At 46.3% G+C, this 14,247-nt stretch overlaps 1 protein-coding gene across 1 annotated transcript in view; it reads right to left on the reverse strand.

Moving 5' to 3' along the window:
• Positions 1-14,247, reverse strand: part of CRYBG3 (crystallin beta-gamma domain containing 3) — a 297,693-nt gene that overhangs the window by 78,195 nt on the left and 205,251 nt on the right. The window contains exons 9-12 of the mRNA XM_082245519.1: positions 13,725-13,839; positions 13,264-13,299; positions 13,023-13,162; positions 10,451-10,577 (exon numbers count right to left, since the gene is read on the reverse strand). Coding sequence (XP_082101645.1) covers positions 10,451-10,577; positions 13,023-13,162; positions 13,264-13,299; positions 13,725-13,839 — 418 coding nt within the window. The remainder of the gene's footprint in view (positions 1-10,450; positions 10,578-13,022; positions 13,163-13,263; positions 13,300-13,724; positions 13,840-14,247) is intronic.

Here is a 14,247-nt window from a genome sequence, read left to right on the forward strand (position 1 = left end):
TGCAATAATCATTGGGGGCATTGCTGTCTCACTCTGCAATAATCATTGGGGGCATTGCTGTCTCACTCTGCAATAATCATTGGGGGCAAGGCTGTGGCACTCTGCAATAATCATTGGGGGCATTTCTGTGGCACTCTGCAATAATCATTGGGGGCATTGCTGTGGCACTCTGCAATAATCATTGGGGGCATTGCTGTGGCACTCTGCAATAATCATTGGGTGCATTGCTGTCTCACTCTGCAATAATCATTGGGGGCATTGCTGTCTCACTCTGCAATAATCATTGGGGGCATTGCTGTCTCACTCTGCAATAATCATTGGGGGCAAGGCTGTGGCACTCTGCAATAATCATTGGGGGCATTTCTGTGGCACTCTGCAATAATCATTGGGGGCATTGCTGTGGCACTCTGCAATAATCATTGGGGGCATTTCTGTGGCACTCTGCAATAATCATTGGGGGCATTGCTGTGGCACTCTGCAATAATCATTGGGGGCATTGCTGTGGCACTCTGCAATAATCATTGGGTGCATTGCTGTGGCACTCTGCAATAATCATTGGGGGCAAACCTGTATCCTGTCTGTATCCTCTGATCACCACCACCTGTATCCTGTCTTTACTAGTAATGGCAGCGATCATTAGAGGGACTGCGACATTGCGGTGGACGAATCTGACACTAAATTACACTTTGTATATTGACCCCCCAAAATAATACCTAGCCACCCCTTTGCCACCCCTGTTTTAAAAGTCTAGCTCCGCCACTGGTGGTGCTGCTGCTAGAGCTCCTGTTGCAAGGAGAGGACGTGGTCGATCTGTGCCAGCTACACGCACAAGTGAAACACCTTCCTCAAGTGTGAGTAGGCGACAGAACCTGCATCAGTATTTGGTAGGGCATCATACGCCCCTAGAAGTGATGAGGCCAGAACAAGTGGAGGCGATAGTAGATTGGTTTGCTGCTGACAGTGCCTCCAGTTCCTTCACATTGTCTCCCACCCAGTCTACTGCAGAAAGGTCACAGTTGGCACCTGCAGCCGATGTCCAACCGTCTTTCACCTCACCCCCTTGCAAATCAGGCAAGCAGTCTGAGCCCCAAGCCATACAGCAGTCTCTTCTTCTTTTTGATGACTCTGTCAGCAGGGTTTCCCAGGGCCATCCACCTAGCCCTGCCCCAGAAGTGGAAGAGATTGAGTGCAGCGATGCCCAACCACTTATTTCTCAAGATGAGTACATGCAAGGATCATCGCAGCACGTCTCCGATGATGACGAAACGCAGGTGCCAACTGCTGCGGCGTTCAGCATTGTGGAGACCGACAAGGAGGGCAGGGGTGAAGACTGGGTGGAAGATGATGTGGAGGACGATGAGGTCCTCGACCCCACATGGAATGAACGTCATGCAGGTGACCTGAGTAGTTTGGAGGAAGAGGCGGTGGTCGCACAGAGCCACCAGCACAGCAGAAGAGGGAGCAGGGTGCAGAAGCGGAGCGGCCGTGCCCTAGACACTACGCCCGCTACTGCCCAACGCAGCAAGGGAACGAGCGCACCAAAGTCAGCTCAAAGGAGTTCTCTAGCGTGGAAGTTCTTTAGAAAATGTGCTGATGACAGGACACGAGTGGTTTGCACCCTGTGCAATCAGAGCTTGAAGCGAGGCATAAACCTTCTCAACCTGAGCACAACCTGCATGATCAGGCATCTAAGTGCAAAGCACGAGCTGCAGTGGAGTACACACCTTCAAAACCAAGAAACGTCTCTGGCTCATCCTGCTTCCTCTTCTGCTGCAGTCTCGGCCGCTCCAGCCACATCTGTAGTGATACCGGCACCTGCCACCCCGCAAACAGACGATCTGTCAGCAACACCACCACCTGGGTCACCAACAACCATCTCCACAATGTCCCGTGGAAGCGTTCAGCTTTCCATCTCCCAAACACTTGAGAGGAAGAGGAAGTACCCCCCTACCCACCCGCGATCCCTGGCCCTGAATGCCAGCATTTCAAAATTATTGGCCTTTGAAATGCTGTCATTCCGTCTGGTGGAGACGCACAGTTTTAAAAACCTTATGTCGGTGGCTGTCCCACAGTACGTCGTGCCCAGCCGCCACTACTTTTCCAGGCAAGCCATCCCTTCCCTGCACAACCAAGTGGGGGAAAAAATCAGGTGTGCACTGCGCAACGCCATCTGTGCCAAGGTCCACCTAACTACCGATACGTGGACCAGTAAGCACGGTCAGGGGCGTTATATCAACGGCACACTGGGTAAATGCAGTGGCGGATGGGCCTGAGGCGGATAGCAATTTGGCGCATGTCCTTCCACCACAGAGGATTGCAGGGCGCTTCAGTTTGCCTCCTGTTCCTAACTCCTCCTACTCCGCTTCCTCATCCTCTACCGCCTCCTCATCCGGACAGCGTAACACCTTCACCACCAACTTCAGCACGGCCAGGGGTAAACGACAGCAGGCAGTTTTACAACTTGCCTGTTTGGGGGACAAACCACACACCGCGCAGGAGTTGTGGAGGAGCATGGAACAGCAGACAAATGAGTGGTTGCTGCCAGCGAGCCTCAAGCCCGGCCTGGTGGTGTGCGATAACGGGAGAAATCTCATAGCAGCTCTGGGCCTAGCCGGTTTGACGCACATCCCTTGCCTGGCGCATGTGCTGAATTTGGTGGTGCAGAGGTTCCTTAAAAACTACCCCGATATGTCAGAGCTGCTGCAGAAAGTGCGGGCCGTTTGTGCGCACTTTCGGCATTCTCACCCTGCTGCTGCTCGCCTGGCAGCGCTGCAGCGTAACTTCGGCCTTCCCGCTCACCGCCTCATATGTGACGTGCCCACAAGGTGGAACTCCACCTTGCACATGCTGGAAAGACTGTGCGAGCAGCAGCAGGCCATAGTGGAGTTTCAGCTGCAGCACGCACGCGTGAGTCGCTCTGCGGAACAGCACCACTTCACCACCAATAACTGGGCCTCCATGCGAGACCTGTGTGCCTTGTTGCGCTGTTTTGAGTACTCCACCAACATGGCCAGTGGCAATGACGCCGTTCTCAGCTTAACTATCCCACTTCTATGCCTCCTTGAAAAAACAATTCGGGCGATGATGGAAGAGGATGTGGCACAGGATGAGGAGGAGGAGGAGGATGAAGAGGTAACATTTCCAAGGCTTTCAGGGCAGTCATTCGCAAGGGGCTCCGAGGGTGGGTTCCTGCACACACAAACGCCAGGGACACAATTGTCCAGCAGGGGCACAGTTCTGGAGGATGAGGAGGATGAGGAGGAGGAGGAGCTGGAGGAGGAGATGGAACCATGTTCACAGCAGGGTGGCACCCAGGCCAGCTCATGGCCATCACTGGTGCGTGGCTGGGGGGATACAGAGGACACGGACGATACACCTCCCACAGAGGACAGCCTTTCGTCGCCTCTGGGCAGCCTGGCACACATGAGCGATTACATGCTGCAGTGTCTCCACAACGACCGCCGAGTTGCCCACATTCTAACTTGTGCTGATTACTGGGTGGCCACGCTGCTGGATCCCCGTTACAAGGACAACGTACCGTCCTTAATTCACTCACTGGAGCGCGATCGCAAGATGCGTGAGTACAAGCGCACGCTGGTAGACGCGATGCTGCTGGCATTCCCATCTGACAGCGGGGCCACAGTGGAAGCACAAGGCAGAGGAGGAGGAGGAGGAGGAGGTCGCCAACTCAACCAGGGCACCGCCAGCACCTCAGAAGGCAGGGTTAGCATGGCCGAAATGTGGAAAAGCTTTGTCAGCACGCCACAACAAACAGCAGCACCAGCAGCTCAGATGGAACGTCTTAGCAGGAGGCAGCATTTTACCAACATGGTGGAGCAGTATGTGTGCACACGCCTACATGTAGTGAATGAGGGGTCTGCCCCCTTCAACTTCTGGGTCTCCAAATTGGGCACATGGCCTGAGCTTGCCCTTTACGCCTTGGAGGTGCTGGCGTGCCCTGCAGCCAGTGTATTATCTGAACGGGTATTTAGCACGGCTGGGGGTGTTATAACAGACAAGCGCAGCCGCCTGTCCAGAGACAATGTGGACAAGCTCACGTTCATTAAAATGAACCAGGCATGGATCCCACGGGACTTTTCCGTACCTTGTGCAGAATAGCAATGGATACCGACCTTACCCAGCCATTGTTCCATTTTTGCTCTCTCTCACTCTTTTGGGGTGTACCCTCATTTAAAATTTGTGAAAAGAAGCAGTGTTGGCTACCTCGTCCTCCTCCTCAGGGCCAGATTAACGTAGGGGCTATTGGAGCTGCAGCTCCATGCAGGCCCCTACCTTTTATATAGGCCCCGGGTTGGCCATATTCACTGTGACCGCTCTTCTGTCACTTGTAAACACAGAAGTCTGGCTTCTATGCTCGCTTCCCCAGGCAGCACCCTCAGAACCTCCCCACACAGCGCGAAGGCCGGACAAGGAGGGACAGTTGCCGATGCATGGATGTGTTTATGGGCTTCAGAGACAGCATCCGATGTTGAATTAGGCATGCATGGTTGCACCCTTCCTCCTCTGGGTGCATGCCAAGGCACGGCCCTTAAGGCCCTTTAAAATCCTCAGCACCAAGACCATGATGCTCTTAATCCGGCCCTGGTCCTCCTCCACCGCCGCTTCCACCTACACCGCCCATAGGTGTGCGCAGTCTATTGCATTAGGGTGTGCACCCCAAAGTTGAAATACACATGCATGTGTTTGCCTACATGTACATGGCCCCGATACATTACTCTCCCTGCTGGCAAAGAGAAATAGAGCAGAGCAGGTGCGAGGGAGATCTTTCCCATCTCCTCACTGGCAAACAGAGCGATAATGCTATGTGCCCTAGGTGATTAGGGTGTGCCCAGGTACACCAGGCACACCCTGTGCGCACGCCTATGACACCGCCACATCCACCACCACCTCAACCTCCCTCCTACTCCATATGGGCCTCGTCCTTCAGAGATGAAGAACATTGTTTTATTTTTCTGTTTTTTTTTTGTTGTTTTAAGTTATTTCCCTATCCACATTTGTTTGCAGAGCACTTGCCATGCTCTTAACTACGTTTTGCTGCCATTTGCAGCACTCTAGCCCTTTCCATTGGTGTTTTAGAGCCATTTTAGTGCCTTAAAGTTCGGGTCCCCATTGACTTCAATGGGGTTCGGTGTCCGGGAAAAGTTCGGTAAAAGTCCGGGACACGGACCCGGACTTTTTTTTAAAGTTCGGCCGAACCCGTCGAACACGGACATCTAGGTGTCCGCTCAACCCTAGTTAAGACAGCTCTCATAGAGAACCATTAATTTTTAAAAAGCTGGAGTGCATATCACACCAGTGTGAACCGAGCTTAAAGGGTTTGAATACTTAAGTAGATGTGATATATCAGTTTTTCTTTTTAATAAATTCACATACTTTTCTAAAATTCTGTTTTCATTTTGCCATTATGGGGTACTGAGTGTAGATTAATGAGAAAAAATGAATTTAAACAACTGTAGTATCAGGCTACAAAATAACAAAATTGTAAAAATTGAAGGGGGTCTGAATACTTTAGGAATGCATTGTACTGCTCAAAAAAATGAAAGGAACACTTTGAAAACACATCAGATCTCAATGGGGAAAAATCTCATGCTGGATATCTATACTGATATGGTCTGGGTAATGTGTTAGGAACGAAAGAATGCCACATCGCTTGATGGAAATGAAAATTATCAATCTACAGTGGGCTGAACTCAAAGACACCCTGAAAGTGAAAAAATGAGGTTGCAGGCTAGTCCATTTTGCTGAAATTTCATTGCAGCAACTCAAAATGGTACTTAGTAGTTTGTATGGCCCCTAAAATATTTGTATGCATGCCTGACAACGTCGGTGCATTCTCCTACTGAGACAACAGATGGTGTCCTGGGGTATTTCCTCCCAGATCTGGACAAGGGCATCACTGAGCTCCTGAACAGACTGAGGTGCAACCTGGCGGCATCAGATGGACCAAAACATCTGATGCCGCCAGGTTGCACGCCAGGTTGCCGCCAGAGGTGTCCTATTGGATTTAGGTCAGGTGAGCATTGGGGACATTCATTAGTATCAATTCCTTCATCCTCCAAGAACTGGCTGCATACTCTTACAACATGAGGCCGGGCATTGTCATTCACCAGGAGGATTCCAGGACCCACTGCACCAGCTTAGGGTCTGACAATTGGCCCAAAGACCCAAAGAAGTTTATCCTGATGGCATTAAGGGTGCCAATGTCTAGCCTGTAGAGGTCTGTGCATCCCTCCATGGATATGCCTCCCCAGACCATCACTGACTCACCACCAAACCGATCATGCTGAACGATGTTACCAGTGGCGGAGCTAGACTTTTAAAAGAGGGGTGGCAATGGGGTGGCAATGTATTATTTTGGTGGGTTAATATACAAAGTGTTCAATTACACTAAAAATAAGTTTCCTGTGTGTGCTGCCGCGTCATGTTTTGTTTTGGAGCCGTTTGGAGCACAAAGGAGCTGCGTGTCAGCTTAACCAATGAAAAGTGTAGCAGCAACACGTCCCCCATATAGACCTCCCCCCGTACAGTAGGCTAGGGTAAGGTGAGGTCCCGTCCCCCATATAGATCCCTATAGATCCCCCTTACAGCATGCCAGGGTGAGGTAAGGTCCCGCCCCCCATATAGATCCCCCCTTACAGCAGGCCTGGGTGAGGTGAGGTACGGGGACCTCACCTCACCCTGGCCTACTGTACAGGGGGAGATCTATATGGGGGATGGGACCTCACCTCACCCTGGTCTGCTGTAAGGGGGGATCTTAATGGGGGACCTCACCTCACCCTGGCTTGCTGTAAGGGGGGATCTATATGGGACCTCACCTCACCCTGGCCTGCTGTAACGGGGGATCTATATGGGGATCCTCACCTCACCCTGGCCTGCTGTAAGGGGGGATCTATACGGGGGACCTCACCTCACCCTGGCCTGCTGTAAGGGGGGATCTATATGGGGGGACTCCTATCCCAGGAGTTTAATTGACTTGATTCTATACTATAGTGTTTGAGCAGTATATATACTTGCTACTAAAATGCAGTTTGAAACTCATTAGGATAATGACTAGCATACTAAGGAAGCTCTGATTTCACACCAAGATGCTGGGGTCTTAATTAGAAGGAGAAAATGGTCTCTTTGCCCTTTTACAGTACAACCCCAGTCTAAATTGTCATTTTTTAATAGCTTGTGCTAAATTAGTAAATAATAAAGATAACATAATATCAAGTAAAGTTTGTAATTTTAATTACTTAGGCTGCATTCGCACATGGGCGTTTTGAATCGCGGGAAGAACAGCTACGATTCTGCCCACAATTTCCAAACGCCCAGCTGTGAATGACAAAGCGCACATCGCACATTTCAGATGCCAATAATTTAAATGGCGCCTAAAAGGGTTCTGCTGCGATTGTTGGGCTACAATTGCGGCAAACCAAATCGTGTTAAGCTTGTCGCCCACAAAAAGTTCAGGACCTACTTTTGGGCAACATGCTTCACGTGATGTGGTTTGTTGCATTTGCAGCACGATTTTTAGGTGCCATTCAAATGAATGGCATCTGAAATGTGCATTGTGCGATCTCTGATTTACACTTGAACGTTTGCAGAATTACGGCTATTTTGCTCACAATTCAAAATGACCATGTGAGCCTTAAAGCTATCTCAGTAGAAGCCTGTTGAGAGGAAACGTCGTTAGAGAGGAGGCGTGTCGCGCCGCCACAGACGTCACGCACAAGCCCGGTCTGCAGCCGGGATCTGTGTACCAGATTGCTATCAACGCTCGAATCCCTTTCTCTAATGTAAGTGCAATACTTATTCTAATAAACATATCTCGGGGATAATATTCTATGGTCCGTCTTTTCTCTGCCCCACACATGTTCATTTGTGGAAGTTAGGGGAAACAGGAACCGATAGTAGGAGCGGGACATTATTATTGGCAATCCATCCATTGTATGAACTTCAACTACTGGATTCATTCTGTGCTTGGCATACCCGTCTTTTGGTAAGAGGCTATTCATAACATACCACGGGGTGACTATTCTAAGATATCTCCTCCTTGTCATCCAGCAATCAGAATATTTTCTGCGCTTTACCTTATTATCTTTGGTAAGGAGGAAAGCTAGTTGGTGGCGGGATCTTTAGTCACGGAGCACTGGATACATCACCTTCAGTTTATATTGTTTTTCCAGCACTTGGTGGAAAATATCATTGGACTTGATTTTTTTATTCATACTTTGGGATTTATTTCGTTTACATTGCACAATTTAAGATACACTTGGTGTAATTGTGTTATTGTGGATGATATCGCACTTGGACATCACTGGTCCATAATTTCTTTGTACATCACTCACTGTATATGTTTTTGCCATGTATATTGTGATTTGTCACTTTTATAATTTTTATTTTATTTATTTTTAAATTATTAAAGGCCAAATTCAGGTGCAAAACCAGGTTTAGAGCAGTAAACAAGCCTTAGCCTCAACTGCAAGCCTTTGTTTATGCAGATTTTCTTCATTGGTCTAAAACAAATTAGTTTACATGTCCGTTTAGTACCCACCATACTTCCGGGCCATTGCAGGTCTCAAGACTCTTGCACTGTGGTTGTTTCTCTCAACTCCTCTCCACCTGACCATTCACAAATGGCCTCAAACTTCATTTTGTGAAAGGCCAAGAGAAGGGGGGAGCTGACATAACGACAGTGCAGAAATCTATGAAACCCGAAGAGCTTACATCCATAATGGTCAGAAGTACTGTGGAAGCTGGGCTAATCGGACATGTAAACAAACTAGTTTTAAGCCACTGAAGAAAGCCTGCATGAACAGAGGTTTGCAGCTGAGGTGAAGGTACGTTTACTGCTCTAAACCTGGTAAGGTTCTTTTGCCCAAAGTCAGCCTTTGCCCAAAGTAAGCCTTTAAACTATTGCTATTTTGTAATACTCCCAACTGAACATCAATAAATGTCTGAAATAAGAGTGTAGAAGTTCAACATACAATGCATTAATGCCATGCAGTGCCAGCCATGCTGTTTTACAGACACCAGTTTGGGTATTCTGCTAGAAAATTAAGCTTGGAATTTGGCTTTAAAAAGTTGTAAAGGCATGAAGGTAAAAAGTCTTTCGTATGCTGCTCCGCTCACAGCCCCCCCAATACTCACCTGAGCCACTCTTGATTCAGAGCTGTGCACAGGAGCCTCGGCTGTCCCAGGTCTCTCTTTCCTTACTGGCTAAGACAGCAGCGGGAGCCAATGGCTCCCACTGCTGTCAATCACAGCCAGTGAGCCAATGACCACCCCAAACTCACTCATCCATGTCTTTATGGACCTTGCTTTGTGTATTGGTCCAAATCATTTGGTGGAGGGGAGATTATGGTGTGGGGTTGTTTTTCAGGGGTTGGGCTTGGCCCCTTAGTTCCAGTGAAGGGAACTCTTAAGTCATCAGCATACCAAGACATTTAGGACAATTTCATGCTCCCAACTTTGTTGAAATAGTCTGGGAAAGGCCCCTTCCTGTTCCAAAATGACTGTGCACCAGGGCACAAAGCAAGGTCCATAAAGTTATTAATGAGTGAGTTTGGGGTGGAGGAACTTGACTGGCCTGCACAGAGTCCTGACCTCAGCCTGATAGAATGCCTTTAGGATGAATTAGAGCGGAGACTGCAAGCCAGGCCTTCTTGTTCAAAATCAGTGCCTGACCTTACAAATGCGCTTCTGGAAGAATGGTCAAACATTCCCAGACACACTCTTAAACCTTGTGGACAGCCTTCCCAGAAGAGTTGAAGGTGTTATAGTTGCAAAGGGTGGGCCAACTTAATATTGAACCCTACGGACTAAGACCGAGATGTCATTAAAGTTCATGTGCATATAAAGGCAGGCGTAGCAATACTTTTGACAATATAGTATACACACACACACACACCAGGACACAAATTATTTTATTATTTCTAGTGGAGATAACATTTCGTTATAATAAGGTAACCCTTGTAAAATCTTACCTTCATTATCTATCTTTACTAGTACTTTGTTGATCAAAATTAGCCATTATCAGAAAAAACAAAACTCACTTTTTCTGGCTGTTAAACTTTTAATACCTTCTTCTATAGGTACAAGGTATAATTTGGCCTCATTAATGACTCATGAAAACTAAGGGCTGTTAAACATTATGCCAGACCTGGGAGTTGGTATGTCAGTAGGACATCAAGATTTTTAGTGTTTTACTTAAAGGCACACTGAACATCAAAACTAAATTCTTAGATGAACTCGGAGGACAAAAAATAGATCCTCTATAACACATTCCTCAATGGCATTTATTTTCACGCGTAGAGAGAAAAAGCAGCCAATATGTTTGATTAAGGAAGACAACCCAAGCAAATGACAGTTCCTGTAGTGTCAGTCATAATTCATTATGGACACTTCATTGATAGACACATATAATATGATGCTAAGGACTACTTACAGCCTGCAGATACCGAATGGACTGCAAAGTGCTATTGTATCCTCCCCAAGCTTGGCAGTCCTCATATTCGCCCTCTTCTAAGAGATACTGGTACCCTTTGTATCGTTCTTTTTCATAGCCAACCCATCTAAACAACATGGAAATACAAGTCAGAAACTGTTCAAATCAGCAGATATAATTATTTTCATCAATAAGAAAAATGTAATCACTTGCCGTCTGTAAATATATTTAATTCACACGATTGCGTTTTCAGATGCAACGTGAGGTGTAAATAATTGTATGACAATGGAAATGTGTTCAGTGCAACTCTGCTAGGTGCGATTTTGGAAAAAGTTCCTTTACTACTTTGGTGCAATAATGGTTCTATAGAATATGCAAACCACTTCAAAGTAGCATCAAAGTTGCATCCAAGTTGCACTACATTATCGCACTGAAAGTCGTATCAAAATCGGATCACAGCAGTGTAAACCTAGATCAGTGATGGCGAATCTTGGCACCCCAGATGTTTTGGGACTACATTTCCCATGATGCTCAACTACACTGCAGAGTACAGGAGCATCATGGGAAACGTAATCCAAAAACATCTGGGGTGCCAAGGTTCGCCATCACTGATGTAGACTAATGCCTCGTACACAAGCAATGATTATCTTTTGAAGTCTTTTGTCCAGTGTTGTTGTGTTGGTTGAAATGTGCTCTAGACTGCACACGAATTTTCTCGGCCAACAAAAACCAACTTCAGAAGTGATGTCATGTGCTGGTATACTTTCCGTGTGTTTTTTCTTCTCTGAGCATGCCCAGTCTTGCTCATCAGATTTTTGTCTGCCGAAATCTTGTACTGACTGACGGAAAGTCGGCCGTTGTGTTGACGGCCAACAAAAATTTTATAGCCTGCACACCAGATTTTATTCGGCCGAAAAGTCGCAATCAGTTGTCGAAAGCATCATACTAACAAGCCGAAAATCAGACGATCGGACGTTGGCCAAAAATTCACGGCCAACTATCGATGCGTATGTACGAGGCATAACACTTTGCAAAATCTGGTAAATCTGGTCTTTGGTCCTTCTTAAAGTATTACGCCCTTTTCTGTATATAAGGCTTCATAGCCAGAACAGATATATATCCATTAGATGTGGTAGCTGCATTTCTTTTGTCTTTTTAGGCTTTTTCTTCACTTTATTTTTACCTGATGATCCAGCCAACTTCCTTTAACAGACTAAGCTGTTCAGACAAAATAGCAGTTAGAAGATTGAGACTAACCATTTATCATTGACAGGGGTTGTTAAAATGATACATTTTTATTTATTCATTTAAAAGCTTTATCCCCAAAAAACAGCTGTAACTGCTTAAAGCTGGAGTTCAGCTTTAATGTTTGGGTCCTTTCACACGGGCTTTCTGCCCGGCGGACTCAGTTTTGCTTAGCAGGGATCGATCCACCGATGACAGGTCCATCTCCGCTTACTTTGCAGAGATGGAGCTGTCAGATCCCCGCTCTCCTCTATGGGAGATTGGATGAAAACGGGCCGCCTGTCCGTTTTCATCCAATCCGATCCTCCAGACGGATGGAAAATAGGATTTCCATACGTCTGGATTTCACGGACCATATCGGATCGGATAGCAGCAGGTGTCAGCAGAGATGTCTCCGCTGACATCAGCTGCTTCATAGGGCTGAATGGAGCATCCGATCAGGTCCGCCTGAACCACTGACAGGCGGACCTGATCAGAAAGTCCGTGTGAAAGGGGCCTTAGGCAGGCCATAGACGGTGCAAGTGTCTTTCCTGCAACCGAAAGAAATTTGCATGATTTCCCCATCAACTCAGACAGTGCTGACAGGGGAATTCCTCCTGCTGAGCAGTTGTCTGCTGTGTGATCAAATTGGGTACAGCCTGCCATTATATCTAGCGGTCGCTATAGCCGCTAGTAATAAACACTGTATTCTCCTGGCGGGGACTGACCTACGCCCCCCACCCCCGTTGGGAGAATACAGTGATCATGGCTATAGCAGCCACTAGCAATAATCACAAGTGAATCTGGCAGGCTGTACCATGCACCCAAGTTGACCGCTCGAACAACTTGGTACATTCAGCCTGCCCAAACCATCTATGGCCATTTAAATCTGCTAGATTCCCAGCCATTGTCGAGCACTCCCTGGACACAGAGGAGTCAGAGCTGTGGGATCACGTGATGACTGAATCAGAGAGGACTAGAAATGAAGTGTCTCAGGCTGACAACCCTGCTCTAGAATAGATACAGTACAATGAGTAAGCACCGTCACCTAAAAACAGGAAGTGTGTTACGAAGGAAAACAAGGATAACATAAAAGAAAAAACCCTAAAAAAAAAAAGAAAGAAAACGAATGCAGCCACCTTATCTAAGAGAGTAGTCATGCCCTATAGTTTGATGCTAAAAGCTCCCGGCTCAGAAAACAATTGATTCGCAGCTTTCCTGTAAAGTATATAGAGACTTTCATTTTACATTCCTGGTTAGTAAAGTTTTTCTCAGAAATGCTTCCATTACAAACCTGAAATGTTTATACATTCAAAATTCTACTAAAGGTTTTCAAAGAAGAACTCACATTCCACCAACAACTCGAATGGATCCAACATCTAGGGGATCAGTATTGTCTTCATCACTAATAAGCTTCCCGATGCGGCTGGCATGTTCTGTGATCTCTCTTGACCACCCTTGAAAATGTGGCTTTTCATATATAATTATCTGTAAAACCGTTCATAATTTAAGCATATTTCTGACATAAAAAATGACACACTGTAGAATTATGTATTCAAAGTTGTTGCCATAGCAATTCAATCACTTACCTTCGGATCATTTGGTAGCTGCACTTTTAATCCGCCCTGAAATGAAGGGAAAAGAATTAAGCAGACATTTGTTCCTTCCACACAATTAGGCTTTGAATACTGAAGTCACAGAGTGCAATCACTGGCAGCCACAGAAGACTACAGGAAAGCAATCTCAGAGTCACAACTACTTTTTAATACATTTTCCACGCTAATGAAAGGTAGGAAATGTCATCACAAAAAGAAATAAAAAATGGGTTTATACAATCGACAGAAAGAGGAGTTTTATTTAAAAGTTAAAACTTGATTTGTTGTTATATACAACAACTCCAATTCTGCCGCAGTCTTCTTTATAAATGCATCTTGTTTCCACCAATCAGATTGTTCCGAGTGATTCCTAACCTGCAGGAGAAAAGTACTGCCTACACTTTTCAGATTTGTACCATCATATACCATTAGTAAGAGATTAAGGGGTTTCTTACCATTTTCAAAGGGCGCATTGATTTTACGCCACATGCCTGGATTTGAGGCAGATCGCAGCCTTCCTCCAACACGGATACCGCACCGTTATACTGAGGCTCGCTATAGGTCAGCCAGCTGTGAATGGACCATAATGAAAGTTTTATTTTATTCGATTATACAGTAATGACCTGTTCCATAGAGCTTTAGAGAGATTGTTCAACCATTTACAACGTGTGTTTACAATCTAAAATTCGTACCACAATCAAGCACACCCAAACATGCGCTAGAGTGATTTTTATAGTTATCATTAGACTTGATTTACAACTGGGGAAAAAATATTGGCGCAAAATTGATTTAAAATGAAAGGTGAAAACTGGTTTCTTGCTATTGATAACAACTGCACTTTTATTATTTTTTTATGTTCTCCAATTTTTTTGTCAAAGCCTAATTGAGCAAGCCATAATTTGAAGCTAATTGGCTACCATGCACAACTGCACCAGATTTTGCACTCTCCAGTTTTAGTAGAGTAAATTAATCCCAGTG

Source organism: Pelophylax lessonae (assembly GCF_965119305.1).
Source record: "Pelophylax lessonae genome assembly, chromosome: 2".
NCBI classification, from domain to species: domain Eukaryota; kingdom Metazoa; phylum Chordata; class Amphibia; order Anura; family Ranidae; genus Pelophylax; species Pelophylax lessonae.